The sequence below is a fragment of the Diadema antillarum genome, unplaced genomic scaffold (assembly GCF_040938485.1).
Source record: "Diadema antillarum isolate AM-2024a unplaced genomic scaffold, OU_Dant_1.0 seq00001148_RagTag, whole genome shotgun sequence".
Classification (NCBI taxonomy): domain Eukaryota; kingdom Metazoa; phylum Echinodermata; class Echinoidea; order Diadematoida; family Diadematidae; genus Diadema; species Diadema antillarum.
This window is the reverse complement of record NW_027271960.1, coordinates 543,675-560,359: the sequence shown is the minus strand read 5'-3', so window position 1 is coordinate 560,359 and position 16,685 is coordinate 543,675. Positions and strand designations below refer to the sequence as shown.

The 16,685-nt window shown below is 39.8% G+C and overlaps 1 protein-coding gene across 1 annotated transcript; it reads right to left on the bottom strand.

The window, feature by feature from the left end:
- Window positions 1-475: 475 nt before the first annotated feature.
- LOC139744238 (uncharacterized) lies at window positions 476-14,855 on the bottom strand. Its single transcript, XM_071654681.1, has 9 exons — window positions 12,766-14,855; window positions 8,366-8,512; window positions 6,543-6,728; window positions 5,867-6,265; window positions 5,145-5,306; window positions 3,967-4,091; window positions 1,900-2,168; window positions 1,625-1,703; window positions 476-1,217 (listed from the first exon to the last, which is right to left on the bottom strand). The coding sequence occupies exons 1-9, from the start codon at window positions 14,641-14,643 to the stop codon at window positions 476-478; spliced, it is 3,987 nt and encodes a 1,328-aa protein (XP_071510782.1). The 5' UTR covers window positions 14,644-14,855.
- Window positions 14,856-16,685: the final 1,830 nt, after the last annotated feature.

Sequence of the window (16,685 nt, the reverse complement as noted above, 5' to 3'; positions counted from 1 at the left end):
ACTACTACTACTACTACTACTACTACTACTACTACTACTACTACTACAGTCATCATTATCATTACTACTGTAATTGTATTAAAGGTATCACTACATGCAGCACCATTTCACCGTGTGTGGATGAGCAAGCACACCTGCAGATGACATTATGGAGGTATTGTACTTTGTCATTATTTCTTATTTCTGTTGCTGTTATCAAGTGTGTTGTCTGCTATTAATGTGCTTATATAATATACAAGTTTTAACATTAAAAATCAATTTACTTTTGAATTATTACCTACGGAGTAAAACCTTAAAATAATAATACACTGGAACGGAGCACTGACTGTTAATTGGTCGTAGAGGGAGTGTTCTGTCCTCAGTTCACGGGGATGTGAAACGGGCTGAGAGCGAGTTGAATCAGAATGCCTATATTTTGTACTCTGAATGTGTAAACTGTCATTGAATGTGTTACTCTACGCATTTAAGACTCTAGCTAGAGAGTTCCAAAATTACTCTCTTCACAATCCATTTCAGAGAAATTCCGCTGAGCATCACTGGGATGAAAACTGTCATCATTGGTATCAGCACCAAACACATGGGTGGCCCCATAAGATTTACTCTTCGCGATAACCACTGTAGAAGCTGATTCAGATGATAGCTCCATATTCATCATTCGACTGTTTCTATTCTTTGACGTCAAGTCGTAGAATCCTTTCACCCTACCAAACTTTTGATACCACTTGACTGCCTTTTCCTCAGATGTTTCAAAGTCGACATGAGAGTCGGCCAAGGGGTGAGACTGGGAGCGAGATCGCGAATGACTTTCTCCCGTGGAAGCTGTGCTGGTTGAATCCTTCGGAGGTGGGAGGCAGCAGCAGAGTGCTTTACGCCACTTGGCGCGGATAGCTGGTCTCCTAAAGCAGTAGAAGAGAAATATGAAGACGCCCTGGAGGGAGTTAAAGATGATGAAGATAATCTGAAAAGCCACGGTTGCTGCCTCGATGGACGTGAGGAATCCAAAGATCCAAGTCGTTCCCATGACAATGATAAAACCCACGGCATGCTGCACACGCTGTAGGTTCTCCTTGTATTTGGGTCTGGTCATCCGCTTGCCATCCACTCGCTGCGAGAGGCGCCGCATCACCATCGTGAAGACGATAGTATCGTATATGATGATGGTTGCTATGGGAACCAGAACAGCGCCCACAAGTGGCCATTTGTTTAGAAAGCCACACCTGTTGAGAGACAACGGAAATTGATTTCACAAGCTGGCAACCGAGATGTGCACTAGGATATCTCGTTGTGCATCGTCTGTGAGTGATAACGACACTCAAATAATTTGCAGTAAAACTGCATTATTTGTGTATTGAAACGTAGTAAACCACAAAACTATGTCGTCTCACGAATTTTGGATTAATCAAGTCGTGAAAGAGCATATTCTTCGGGGAAAATGTGTTTTAAAGTCTCATGATAATATATAGAAACAATACATTCCTTACAATATCCTGATATCCACATTGTTTTGCGTAAGATCTACTTCGGTTCCCGTTTAGGGTATCACATATGATGAGATGAGTGCGATGTACTAGCTGTTAAACAGTAAATGATTTTTACTGCCTACAAATGTATAATGTGCACTCACTGTTGGGTGTCCACATTGTAGCTCATGTAGTCGGTCCTTGCTACTCCCGCGGCTATTCCTACTATCACGGCAGGGGTCCCTGTATGTAGATCAAACATTGATACAAATACGTCACTGTTAACCTACTCTTCCTATTAGGATGGTTTTGTTTGTCAAATGTTACGTTATCAAAGGAAGACGAGTTGACAAATGGAATTTGACAATCAAGATCTACAGCAATAAAAATGGTTGAAGTATAATGATTATTGTATAATGTGTCTTGTCATATTGCTCACCGATGGCAAATATTGCTGCTTTGAGCATGAAATGTTCCAGTCCCATCTGAACAAACACTTTGATGACCATGAGGTAGATGTTAAGACTCTCTACAGCCATCCAGCACAGCGCCATCAAGAGGGAAAAGTGAAGCAGTCCTACGATGACGCCACATATCACCATGGAAACTCGATTGACGGAGAGTAGTACGATGAAGACAGTGTAGAGACACAGCAGGGAAGCACTCAAAGACATCAGGATTTTATTAGGTCGTAATTTGCGTAGACTTCTATAAAGGAGAAAAATGTAAAGAAAAAAAAATGACTCACATATTTTTAATCACATCAATAAAATATAATGTAAGAATAACTCATGTTTCTTCTTTTCTTCGTCGATACGTGAGTCGTGTTATAAAGGGGATGGCTAGTAACCGATCAGTGGGAATCGATGGGAATGCTGGGGGATGATTGTTCCAATTCTTGTGGGATTCATTTAAGAGTACATTATACATCTATTGTTGTGTGAAAATTATTTGGCCCAGAACGGTCTCATATTCAAGTAATGTGCAGTTTATTATCGTTAACGGGCCGTTAACGATCACCCCGTCACTGTACAGGCATGCTAACCTGGAAACATTAAACTGCACATTACTTGAATATGAGACCATTCTGAAGCAAACAATTTTCACACAATAGATATATAATGTACTCTCAAATGAATCCCACACGGATTGGAACAATCATCCCCCTGCATTTCCACTGATTCCCACTGATCAGTTGCTAGCCATCCCCTTTAAACAGTTTCAGGGTAACCGGGAACGAAAGTGAAGGTGGCCGAAATTGGACAGGGCTGGATATTGTCAAAGAGGAATTGTTGGGAGTGAAAGAACAATATGGCGACTGATCAAAAAGACAGTTGTAATAATTGACAGGAGAGAAGAGGAAGGCGAGGAATGAGAAGAGGGAGAAAATGAAGATTGAGTGACTCAATGACGTGTCATTTGAAATGATTATAACAAGGACAGATCATGATATCAGATAGTTGTTTAATGTCATGTAAAGCTGTTTTGTCTACTCAGAAGTCTCCTATAAAATCCGTATGGCATCGAAGTCTGTGGACATGGAGAAATTAGTGTTCAATATCACGTTCAGCCGTTCAAACAAAGTGTCTATGCTGTCTCTACTAATCGTTGGAATATAAACTACGAAGAATTATTTCGTCAAATAAGCGTTGCATTCCGTGTAGCTGTTTGTAGTCGTTCATTGATAAAATACTCATATATACCTACAATATTAAGTACATCAAAGTAAACAGTTGACGGATCTACTATCAGTGGTAACTTTGAGGACTCTAGCGAGGTGAAATAAAAGTCTCCAGTGACGAGTTCTAATCAATGGTTCAGGACAGATGTAAGGTTTGATTTCAGGGAACAATGTATGGTATACTCAGTAAGGGGAAAGTGACAGAGTATCAGCAAACAATGTGCTAACTATCAGTGGACAGGGAGATGATATATTAGTGGACAGTGACATGGTATATAGTGGACTGTATGTGGTATATAGTGGACTGTGTGTGGTATAAATGAACAGTGTGGTATCAGTGGGCATTGTGCTGTCTCAGTGGACTGTGAGATGGTATATCAGTGGACAGTGTGTGGCTTCAGTTGAAAATGACTTGGAATCAGTTGATAGTCACATGGTACCGATAGATAATGACATAGTATCAACGGAAAGTGACATGGCGACAACGTTGATGTGTTTGTGTTAAACTGAGTGTGTTGCTCCACCAGTTTGGGTTTTTCCTAAACTAACAGAGAATACTTTTTATCGCTCTTCGAATTTGGTCCTTTGCACACATTCGCGAGACCTTTGCTCGTCTCAAAGAAGCTACCTTCGGCAATAGGTATACATGCATAACTTGGCAATATGCATGCAGTCAATATCAGGAAGATCAAAAATTCGGTTTTGACATTATACTCTTGACACTTGAAGAGTGTGATGCATTCGTTTTCTTTCAAATGGACAGACCGATGCAAACTTTTAATTTTGAGAGGAATGTTTTTTTCTGAGAACGGATGGTAACCTCACCTCGTGGTGAGGAACGTTGCCAGGGTGACGGTGAGACAGACAATAGACAGACAACATCCAACATAACTCATGACCTCCAACACGAAATCTTGATAGCTGGTCAAAGTAGTTCCTCCGTGGATGTCCTGAGGAAGAAAGTCGGAGTAGCGTTTCGTGATATCACCGTAGTACAATTTGACTAAAGGAAGACATCTTTGCAAAACCAAAGTGTAATAGCCTTCACAGAGTAGAATAGATATTAACCATGCCATTTTAAATAAACACGTAATTTATAGTTCTCTTCGGCGTAAATCTCATATGTTACCTCAGGCCATGATTCATCCTATTAAGCCTTTGTAAGAGCCACATAGTGGACACGGGACGAATACTTTGTGATAACATTTTTAGTATACTTTATCCAAAACTTGTTAGTATATAAAGTTTAGTATCATGTTAACTATGCGTAGGGTATCAGCGAGAGACAACTCAGCCTCATTAAAAAAAAAATGTCCACGGCTTATCATGCCGCCTTATTTACAACAGACAAAGAGAAAGCACTTCAAATTTATGATATATGGCTTATTAAACTGATAGCGTGATATGCAGAAGACACTTTGCCCTGGGCGTAGTTTGCAACCATAGATTACTACAACCACACAACGCAGTGGGTTAAACATGACGTCATATTAAGGGCACCACTGAAAGGAATCCGGAAGTGTACATGATAATTTATGACTGAACTTTGAACCTTAAACATAAAGATAGAGTCTAAGAAATTCAGAATCACTACTTAACATATCTTAATGAGTTGTTACGAGATGGGATGTAATGTTCAACATCGCATTTAGACTACACTGGGTATAGAATGAACGAAAGTGATGTCGTCTGTGATATAGGCTTCCTGTCCGTAATGTCATAAAAAGCCTTCAGTAATTGCACGGACAGGTGCCATCATACGGAGATGGACTCTTCTCGCCATGACGAACATGCTTTTGCTTTGAGTCTTCTGTTTCATGAATATGAAATGAACACACTAGCAGTGGGCTTATTATCAGTACTAATACAGCGAGACGGTTGTAAGTCGCAGCTAGAAGTTAATTGCGTACAGCTACTTCTACGAACTTGTGATCTACCCTCAAAAGCAAAGCGCAAAGATCTTTGACTTGTACAGAAATGATAGATTTATTGTTTTACGTTACCATGAGGATGGCGAAGTTAGTGAGGTGATTGCAATGACACATGAGCTCGTCGACGTCGTCTGACTCGACCAGGTAGCATCCTTTTTGTGTCCAGTTCCCTCGACCGTCATCGGCCTCGAAGTCCCAGGAGACGCATAAAGGGTTTGTGACGTTCGTGACATTCTGCATTTAACATTAGCACACGAACATACAGGCGATTACAACAAAACCTACGTGATCATTATGGTGATGGCGGTTTTCTTTCTGCGATATGAGAAATGTATTCTTATAACGGTTAGCAAACATCATAGTTATTGTCCTTCATTTTTTTTTGTGTGTATAGATACACACTACGTGTAACGCTCTCTTACAACTCTAGTAAATAAGTGCTGGAACATGACAGTACCAAACTGTATTATTCTTATCCTTTCCTATTGCTACAGATTATGACAGAAAACCTTATTTAGTTGGTCTACACTAACCGCTATGCACTCTCCATTCCTTTGGGAGAGTTGAGGTACAGTGGATTAGGCTCTGGACTTTATAAAACGGCGATATCTCTCCCTTGGGCACAATGCTCCCACGAATCCCTTGATGTAGAGGTGAGAACCACTAAATGATGTAGTAATGGCAGGGCCCTCTGAAAATTTTCAGAAAGTTATATTGGAATTCACGAAGGACTCGGCTAGAATGAAGATAAAGTGTCAAAGATTGACACTCTTTAATCTCCACTATAAGCTCACCTCTCCGTCTGAGTTGACGAGGGGTAAAAATGTCCCCTCCACTGGGTCCAAGAGATTTGCTATAGGTACTCCATTGACAGTGGCCGAAATGATTCTCGTGTTTGGATTCCTTGTGAAGTCGGGATTTTTCTCATTGTAGTCAAAATACCACGAGGACAGGAACATTGATGTCGTGCGGTATACCACAAATGAAACCCGGGTAATATTGCCATCGATCCTGCTACCAAGTGACGATGGAAGGGTTAAACGCGCTTGGGTTGTTACTTCACTCATCGTCACATTTTCATCATTTGCAGGGATCACCACTATCTCATCCGGCTTTAGGGGTCCGTCCGGATCATTAGTTGCATAGAGGAAAGTAAGTCCAGCGTCTAAATCACCTGGTGAATACTCTGTAACCTAAGGAGGAGTAAATCAGATATGGGAGAATAATGTAGAGGCAACAATCAGGGAAAGAAACAACCCCCAAGGAAGTATTGAAGCTATGTGACATCGCTCTAGCCCTTGGACTAATCTATGGTAAACTTTAAGTTTAAAGTTAATTGTAGCCTGGTTAATCGCCGGTAGGTTAACCTAAACTCGCGTCAAACTAACAAAATGGTATGAATATAGCTTTCACAAGTAAAATTGTTGAATCGGAACCAAACCAAAGTTGAATGACCTAGCAGTGGATTACCTGCACTCCGACGTTTTCCTGTACGTCTTTGTAGGTGCCATTTGTAGCGGATACATTGACGAACATGAGTTGGCTTTCGAGGGCCTGCACCGCCCTATTGGTAGCCCCGTCTTCGGCTGCTGATTGGAGCTCTTCCTCGCTCACTGCCATCAGGTTGCTAACAGTCTCAACCACAGCCGTAGTCACCTGTATCAAGGAGACATCGAGGAAATATCGAGGGTATCAAGTCTGCTTGGATATAAGTCTGTATGATACATAACAATCAGAAACTTGTTTGAATATAGTGTATATGACGGGTGCTGTTCGTTATTCCGACCGTTCGTTATTCCGAAGGTTCTTTAATCCGAAAATGAAAAAGGGTTCGTTAATCCGAACATTTGTGGCGTTATTCCGAAGGTTCGTTATTCCGAAGGTTCGTTAATCCGAAATGAAATAGGGTTCGCTATTCCGAAGGCTCGTTCATCCGAAAATAAAATAGGGTTCGTTAATCCGAAAATGAAATAGGGTTCGTTATTCCGAAGGTTCATTAATCCGAAGTGATATAGGTCCGTAACGAACCTTCGGAACAACGAGCTTTGTTTCATTTTCGGATTAAGAAGCCTTCGGAATAATGATACTTAATTCATTTTCCGATTAATGAACCTTTGGAATAACAAAGCATATTTCATTTTCGGATTAACGAACCTTCGGAATAACGAATCTTCGGAATAACAAACCTTTGAAATAACGAACCATCGGACTAAAGAACCTTCGGAATAACGAACCACTCACGTGGTGGATCTGAGAGTCTCAGCCGCAGCTTGATAGTTTCCATTACTCGTGATGACTTCAAAGAATCAAAAGAACATCGAATGCTAAGGTGATTATAATGGTTAGAGCTCACCTTGAATTTTCTGACAAAATAATGGCAGTCGAAGTCCGTAATATGAAGAATTTTGCAATAGTTATATCTCTCTCCAACAAGGATAAGTTACACAGAACCGCGTGACAATTTTGCTCAGATCTATGTAATCATCACCTTTCATGAAATCTGGTAGTTTTTTGAATTCCATACGGTGAGTATTGCAAGGAGGAAATGAAATTAAGATTAATGGAAAAAAATGGATGATTATGGCACACTTTAATCGTCTCGCTGTTCAATTGCAAAATATAAAGCAATAAAACATTAGTGATTGCCATCGACATATTTCACCGTTTGACAAGATAATTGGTCTTAACATTAATTAACAGGACCTAAGTGTCGCTGATTAAATCTCTCGGCGTAATGGATAACAGTCTAATAACACGCTTCATGTTCCGCTTTCGTCCAGGGCACGGTGTCTCTAAACTAATATTTGGCTTCCAGACCGAGTAAAGAGCTCGAGTTGATTTTTTTCAAGGTAGTGTTCAGGGAGTGACGATAATGACATTGTGTAGAAGACATTGCTTTTGAGAGACTGGTGCGACAGGGGGAAAGAAAAACGTTTCTTTTCTGACTCTATCTGATTCACATCATACTCCACTAAAACCTACTCAATGCTGCTAGTAATGAGTTTACATATGAATATGATTCAGTCTGCATCATGATAAGCAGACAAATGTGAGTTTTATCTAGTGTCAATATGCCAGCGGCGTTCTGTAGAGATCAAGTTGAATTAGTTTGTTCCATTAAAGAGATGTTGTACCATTAGAGCACCCGCATTAAACAACCGATTTGGTTGAAAATAACAAGAAAATGCATGAAATGATTTTCTTCCTTGCTTTATTCTTATTTTTACACCTTCATCCACTTAATTTTCTCCAGGCTATCTGTGTCATCACATGACATGATAACCCCCTCTCACCTGTGGTTCAGATGAATTAAGAGCTGTAATATTCTCCAGAATCTCGGCTGTAGTGTCCACGCCGTCGGCCGTCATGTCCTCGGCATCCTCCGTGAGTTCAGCTAACTCCTCCGCCACCTCCTCAACATTGTCCTCCGTAATCGGCTCCTGGCGAAACGTGACGAGGAAATTATACGGAAGGGAAAATAGTCAAACGGATATAACTTAGAAAACTCATTGACGTCATTATGACCTAACATAAGGACACTGCATAGGTCCTACATAATAAAAAAATGAACAATTGTATGTACTTTAAATTTATGAAAATGATTATATCTACAATAATGAATATTGCGTCAAAAAAGGAACATATTTACAATAAGGAATGTAAATGTTTGGACTGTGAATTCATAATTTTTTTTCTGAAACAATATAAACTAATACTATTGTTGTGTTTAGCACAGTTACATTGCAAAACGCACTGGTTGTTTAACCACCCTGCCAGTTCTATAGTAGTTACATTCACTCTGGTAACTGTGCTACCTTTATCAAAAAACCTTTCATCAATAAATGATTTCGAGAAGTGCACCATTACTAATCTTATGAATTTAACATTTTCTATGGCACCTCTTACGTGTATCTACCACTTTTTATCTACACCGTACACTAAAAAATAATCAACCCATTTGGCAATAATGTGTTTGGTAAGTACAAGGTTTAATAAAACATTCTTTTGGTATGTACATCTGTCTTTCTTTACTGAAGAAAGAACACAAATAAATAATAATGGAACTATCTCCAACTTCCTTCAGCGAGCATAATGTATGTAAACATCACTCACTGAATCTCGCGAAAGTCGGTTGTTCCTGACGGGTATATAGGGCTAATCTATGAAATCAGCAACTGAACCTACACAACGTAGTTGCATCGGTGTCACTTAAAATGAGGAAATATGCGTCTCAAAGCTTCTTTTTTAATCATTATTATTGGAACAAAGACGATTTGACCATGCTGCTGCATCCCAATCTTGTTCTGATATATCCTTCAAACGCAACTTCAAGGTTTTTTAGTCCCGACTACCTTCCCTTGTGATAAAAATCTTTCCGTAACCTGCTTTCTGTCGTATATCTGTGCAATGTAACTTATCCATTTTGCCGTGAATTGTACAATTGGATATCTAAAGGGTAAGCTATAAATGAAGAGCTTGCAACCAAAAGGCGCTAAATCCATTGGAAAATGATGGATTCAGCGCCTTTTGGAAGCAAGCTCTTCAAATACAGTGTACGTGTCCTCCTCACATTTCACAATTCTGAGCCAAAAGCCAATCATTCTACATCTAATATGACTTTGGGAAGTGGAGTGCCCAGTTTCTCCATACTCCATAAGCCATGGCATCTGGAGTAAAATTATTTACCCTCAAAATAATTCTCAAAACTTTGTAAAAAATTCGATATGAACAATATCTTCATAGCCCTTTACTTCACCACTCATTATTATGTCAGTATTTGCTTTTCCCAATAATTTGTGCAAAGCTTTCCTTGCCTGGGATACCTGCCTTGTGACTATCAATTTGAACGTATACATACAAAGCAATTCTGAAACAACGCGTGCTGGCTCATACCGTCATATCACATATATACCGCAAGACTTCTGGCTTCATTTCCCCTTTCTTTTGGACATGTTAAAAAATAATCAGCTCAAGCGTATCTCTCCGAATCCAAATGAATGGCTAATTTATTTATTTATTTAATTTCTTTCTGATCTTTTGTCAGGGTATCTCATTCACCAATAAATAGTGGTCTTCCATGGAGCCCTGAATAATATCGATGAACATAATTATTATGTACATTAAATAGCAAAACGTAAAGACAGAAGATAACATATAGATACATACCAATATACTGTACATTGCAAAGTAAAATAAAAAATACAGTGTAGGCCTATGTTGAAAATGCTACAGGAAGAGTTCACCAGAATGCCGAAATAACAATTAAAACGCTATTATACAGGAATGACTAGCTAGCCCAAAATAAATTTGGTATGCTACTTACAAATAAAAGCTAATGGAAGAACGCCACTAACATGTTAATACTATTCAAGTATTAGCAAGGGATGCGAACGTATTTTCAAATTTCAAATTCGGTGTTGTGCTATACGTTTTGCTATTTAATGTACATAATATGTTCATCGATATTATTCAGGGCTCCATTTGTCATTGGCTCGATACGCTCTCCAAGAGTGACGTGGCCAAAACCAACTGTTAACCAATTAAAAAAAAAGTCCTTTCACTAATGTGTACATGAGCTAATTGTGAACGGGCTTATTGCATGGTATCCCCTCTCTACCGGGTCTTAAAGCGAAATGTCATGTGATGGATAGTTGACCAATCGGGTAGGACCAATCTTTAGAAGCGTTGTACTCTCCTTTCTACACATGATGCGTCGAAAAATTAAAACTGAAAATGCTTCTCCCAAGCGTTGCTGAGGCAGCGCTTTTAGATAAATTAATCATTAACTTGGCTACATTGACCACAATACAAATCCGTACTGACTATCTCATGAAAGTTGCAGAGCGAATTATATATCAGTGCTTGGCAAAGAGGTTTTTTTCTCGCATATTCAGTATTATTGGGAAATAACGCATTTGAGGAGGCACTACATTCGTCACAAAGTAATTAGGCTTCTCCACTATATTTTTAAATATCAAACTCTTGAGAGAGTTTAATAATTTACATTGTGTTTGACAAATGTATTGCATTCTGGCGGCATTACGTATTTGCATTTCTCCCCTATGTCACCAATTGCACGCTGCATTGAATGCAACCGAACCTTAAAGGCCCGCAACCGAACCTTAAACATAATATTAATGGAAAATCACGATTCAAATCTCATGAAAATAGAAATGAATTTGCCATTATTTTACATTTAATGAGGACCCGATATGAAATTCAAAATGGGTGAGGGCATGGGGGCATCGAAGTATACAGTAATAAGTGCTCAGTGATCAAGATATTACACGGGATGTAGACAAGATGTCTCAATTCAGAAGGAAGTGACGTCATAATGTTTTCTTCTTATAATAGCCCCCCCCCCTTCAAAAATATAGAATAGCATAAGGGAAAAGGTCTCCAATATGACTTGCTACGAAACATCAGAATCATAATCAAACATTATTTCCTTTGTTCAGTGCTGAGAATTGCTGTGCTTGTTAAAAAAACTGGAATGACCAAAAATTCGTCCGATACTTTACAGTCACAAGACTAGGATATGTTTCTCGAAATGAACAATTACTGCATGATGCTAAAGTAAATTACAGATAATAAGGTATACATAACTTTCTTTCTTTTTCTCTTTAATGAAAAGAATGATAAGAGGGGTGTGTCTCACGGTACTCTCTTTTCTTCTGTTTTCACACCTGGTATATCCACTGACAACAATGTTGTTTTTCGGTTATTTCTATACAACGAAAGAGTTGACCACATCCTAAAATGTGGACATGGCGGTTGAACATTTTCAGTGCGTATGCTTGCGGGAGTTTGGAAAGTTGTCATGGTGACAATAATCTTATGATATCTGACGTCTTCGAAAGATCCTGTGCTGTTGGAAGACTTGCTAAGAGAGGACACACACACACTACACATTCAAATACTTCTCGGCGAATAGAACCAGTTAGAGTGCTATTCCTAATGTGTACGGTACCAAAGTAATGAAGTGAACAAGACTTAGTCAGGTTGAGACAAAAATAATACAAATAGTCATCTTTATCATTACCATCATCATGATCACTAGCATCATTCTCATTACCATCATCGCAGTCATTTTATCATCACTACTATAATTATCATTCAGCAATCGACTCACATAAATGTATCATCATCTACCAGCTAAATTAAATCAGCTGGGTTAAAGCAAGATAGAGAAGGTTAAGACGATCCTTGTTAAAGAAAAAAATAAATCAATCCTCGCTTTGCTGGAGACATTCTCTTGGGGTCAAACCCCGGCCGCGTCATACCAAAAGACGTTAAAAGATGGGAGTTGCTGCTACCTTGTTTGCCGTTCAACAGTTGAAAAGGTTAGAGCAACGTCGATCTGGCGCTGCTCAGTGGCTGCCGGGCCCACGATCAATTGGGCAAAATGAATTTCCATTCTTGGACAATAAAATTTGGAGTTTATATCCAAAACAATTATTATTATTATTATTATTATTATTATTATTATTATTATTATTATTATCATTATTATTATTATTATTATTATTATTATTGTTTCTCTTCTGGCTTAGCTGGCCCATGGAGCTACTTAGGCTGGCCCAATTTACAGACCAGACAGTCATTCGAGTACACTGCTAAAAACGGCAAATTTGACAAAAGATTATTAACCAGATATTACGGTACTCAACCTGGAATAAGTTGCCATACGTACTTCTAAGAGGTCCTTCAACTCGTCATCCACCGGCCGCTCAGTCACTGGCATCGTAGTTAACCAAGGCTCTGTAGCAAGTCTTGTTGTTGCCAATGTTGTTGTTCGAAAACGTGTTGTTGGTTCAAGAGTTGAAGGAATGTTGGTCGTGACTCTGTCGGTTTGTAGGATGGTGGGTGTTGTCTCTGTTGTGAGAAGCGGGGTTGGATCAGCTTCCGTTGTTCTACGTGAAGTGGTAGGAAGAGTACTAGGTTGTCGTTGCGATGTTGTTACAGCAGTTGTAGCTGATGAAGTTGTCGATAGATCAGTTGAAAGTCTCTGGGTTTGTTCTGTTGTCAGAGAGATAGCTACACTAGATTGTGCTCGCGATGTTGGTATAGCAGTTGTAGCTGAGGCTGTTGTCGATAGATTAGTAAAAGGTCTCTGGGTTTGTTCTGTCGTCAGAGAGGTCGATGAGTTTGTCGAGTTTGTCGTCGCAACAATGTCTGTCGTTGGAGAGGTTGAAGCAACAAATGTAGTAAGGTTTCTTGTTTGAGTTGTGGACAGCATGGTTGATCTGGGGTTCCAAGTGTGCGTGGACGTAACATTGCTCGATGTGGGTGTGCTGGTATCAAACTTCACTTCTGTTGTCGACAGGAGTGGCGTAGTTTGGTTGGTTAGGTTTTGGGTTGAGGATTCTGTTGTCTGAAAAGAGTCCGTTGTTGCATTGGTTGACCAAGAGGAGGTGGGTATTGCAGTCGATGTAAGCTCATCTGAGGTGACAGTTGTGTTTGGGTTTAGTGACTGCGTAGAAGGAACACTACCGTTAGTAGGGCTTTCAGTTGAGTTATACTCACTTGTAGTCGCCAGTGTAGGGGTGGAATCTGTTGCTAATTGGGTTATATTTCCTGTGACGAATGCGGTGACATTTTCAGTGAAAAATGTGGTAAAATTCTCTGTGACATATTCGGTAAAATTCACTGTCATGAATTCTGTGGTGCTCTCAGTAATATTGTCTGTGATGATTTCAGTAAATTCTGTGAGGAATTCGGTAACAATTGCTGTATTGGTTTCAGTCACATTTTCCGTGACAACTTCGCTAACATCCTGCGTAACAACTTCGGAAACAGTTTTTGTTGAAAATTCAGTGATTGAATCATTGAAGAAGTCGGTACTGACGTGCGTAATCAACTCCGTAGCGTTGATTGTTGTGTCCCAATTTTCAGTGGTGGCATTTACAGTTTCGGTAAATATTCTTTCTGTCAGATCTTTTGATACCATGATCGGTGATGTGCTTGTACCCAAGGTTGAGGGATCTAAAGATGACGTCTTTAAGGAAGTTTTGGACGTACCATTTGACGAATCAGTAGTGACAGTAGGAGTGCTATTTGTTGATGTCGAGGCGTTAGTGGGGTCGGATGTCTCAGCAGGTGAAGTTTTAAGTGACACAGCATCAGTGACTTGCAACGTTATTCCAGAAACAGGTGACACCGTTTCCGTTACAGGTGATATTCTACCAGTTCCAGGTGGCGTACCGCTAGTGGTTGAATCATTAAATTTCGAAGTGTTTCCATCTGTTGTAACATTCACCATGTCCACTGTCGAGCAGTCATAGCACGGAGAAGCTAGCGTTGTCAGCTCATCACTTTTGGCAATAAGGGTGAAAGTGATTTCATCTGTACTGTCATAAACAGGACTCGAAGTTTCATCCAATGACAAGGCTGCTGCTCTGGGCTCTCTCCGTGAAATCTCTCTTGAGAGAACATCAGGCACGTCTTCTGCGACGGCTACATGCAAATTATCCACCGTGTTTTTCAATGACGATGTTAGTAAGAACTGATGATGGAGCACTACTGCAAGAGTCACGATATACCACAAGTAACAACTTTTATGGATAGACATTCTCTTTGATTGAAGATTGCCACTTCTGATCACAATGAAAAAAAGTCCTCTTGTACATACAGTTGCCCCGTTTACTGTTTATGCGAAAAATAGCGCCTTGGTATTATCGACATCACAGTCATGAGCGAGATATCATGAACGCCACAAATTTCCGCCTAAAGCAAAATGGGCCATGCACGCCTTCTGGTTTCTAGAGTCTGTGAACCAGAGTTTACGAGGGATCGATGAGTGAAGGATTATGGTGGTAAATTCGGTGCAAACATCAAAGGTTGAAATTATTGACAGCCGTGAGTAAATATAATCTGAAGCCAAAGGGGATAAGTGGACATACACGTTTCTGTGATTCTCAGAAGAATGAAAAGCAGGCGAGCCGCTGAATGGGGAGGGGAAGGGCGGGGGGGGGGGGGGGGGGCTGGGAGGTGTGAAGAAAATGAAAAGAAAAAAAAAACCCGGTACACATTCACATCATATTTTGTTATCTACACACGCACCCCCCCCCCCCACACACACACACACAAATCATATTAAATAAGAACCGAATTTCCGTGAGAGTGACAATGAACTAATTGCACATACAATCACTGACATAATCTGTTCCCATATCTTTTAATCTTGAATAATATCAATACTCACGGAAAACCTTGATACAGATATACAGGTCGATTGTCACTCGATGTCGTACTTTGAAATGTCACGACGACATTCAAGTGTTTAATGAAACCCTGCCCCCCCCCCCTCCAAAAAAAAAAAGACAAACAAAATCAGGGAAGTTCAGTGTCATGTGTAACGTACGAAAACAGGAGTATTGAAAGCAAACAATGGCTATGTCGATGGCGTGCAATCTTGGTGAAAATAAGCTGAATAGCGCGTCCATTTGTATTGTTCTATTTTCAAACAAAGTTTGATAATGAAATCAAATAAAAAGTAATAACAATGATTATCAAAAGATTATCTGATCTTCCTTATCCAAGGTATTCAGTATTTTCACCGCTCTACGATAGCGCCCCCCCCCCCCCCCCCACTATTGTTGCACTAGCTCTACCCTCATACATAAAATATATTTCTGGGTCGCGAGGGGCACGGTGGGTAAAAAAAATCTTGTCCAAGGACGTAGTCATTTGACGGGACTCGAACTTGGAACCTCCGATTGAAAGTCAAGAGCTTCATGCACTTTATGACACCATGCCCCAAATTGTTGCTGATTTATAACACGCACGAAGGAAACATTTCTTTAAGCCTATCAATAAAAGCTATATATATCACGGTTTGTACCATCATCGACTTACAAAATCATAAAAAATTTGGACTAGGGCATAAAAGCGATCTGAACCTTGACCAACCGCTGAATTCAGTTATCAAATTAAGTTAATATTGAAAGCAAAACCTATCTATCTTGGTCTTTTGGTCACCCTGCATGTCAGTTTGTTTTAAATAGATGAGTAGCAGTACACTTCTGAAGTGTAATTCCCTATAGTCGAGTGTTATCTGGAGGTATGTCACTTCATCGTAGCCACATGAATTGAAATGACAGCGTCATGGGGGAATTTGAGAAATCGCTTTTTAACACATCAGCACAACTAGCTCTACAATATCTCCGACATTGTGACATCATAACGGAGTTAGATATCAATTTGTGATTGAAAAGCATAATAATAAAAACGAAGCAAACAGAAGTTGGGTCCTATACATAACACGGGAGGAGGGGTGGGGTGATGGGGAGCTGAGGGGCTGCAGCCTTCTCATCCCCCCTTTATTTTTTATTCATCCTGAAATGTAGTGTATGCAAGCACATTGAAAATTATGTGCTTGTTTTTGTTTTGTTTTGGTTTTTTTAATGTGCGCGCTTTTTACCCTTTACCATGAATTCAGACTAGCTGTGCCCACGGCAATCCATCATGAATTACTAATAAAGCATTCATGTACCTTGGGGCAAGAGTCCAGAACCCTTGTCAGCCGAACTCTGAAAAGGGTGGTATTCGTGGCAGTCATGTCTGTAGTTCAGGGTCATTGTAAGCACATACTCACATACACATCGTTGGTTC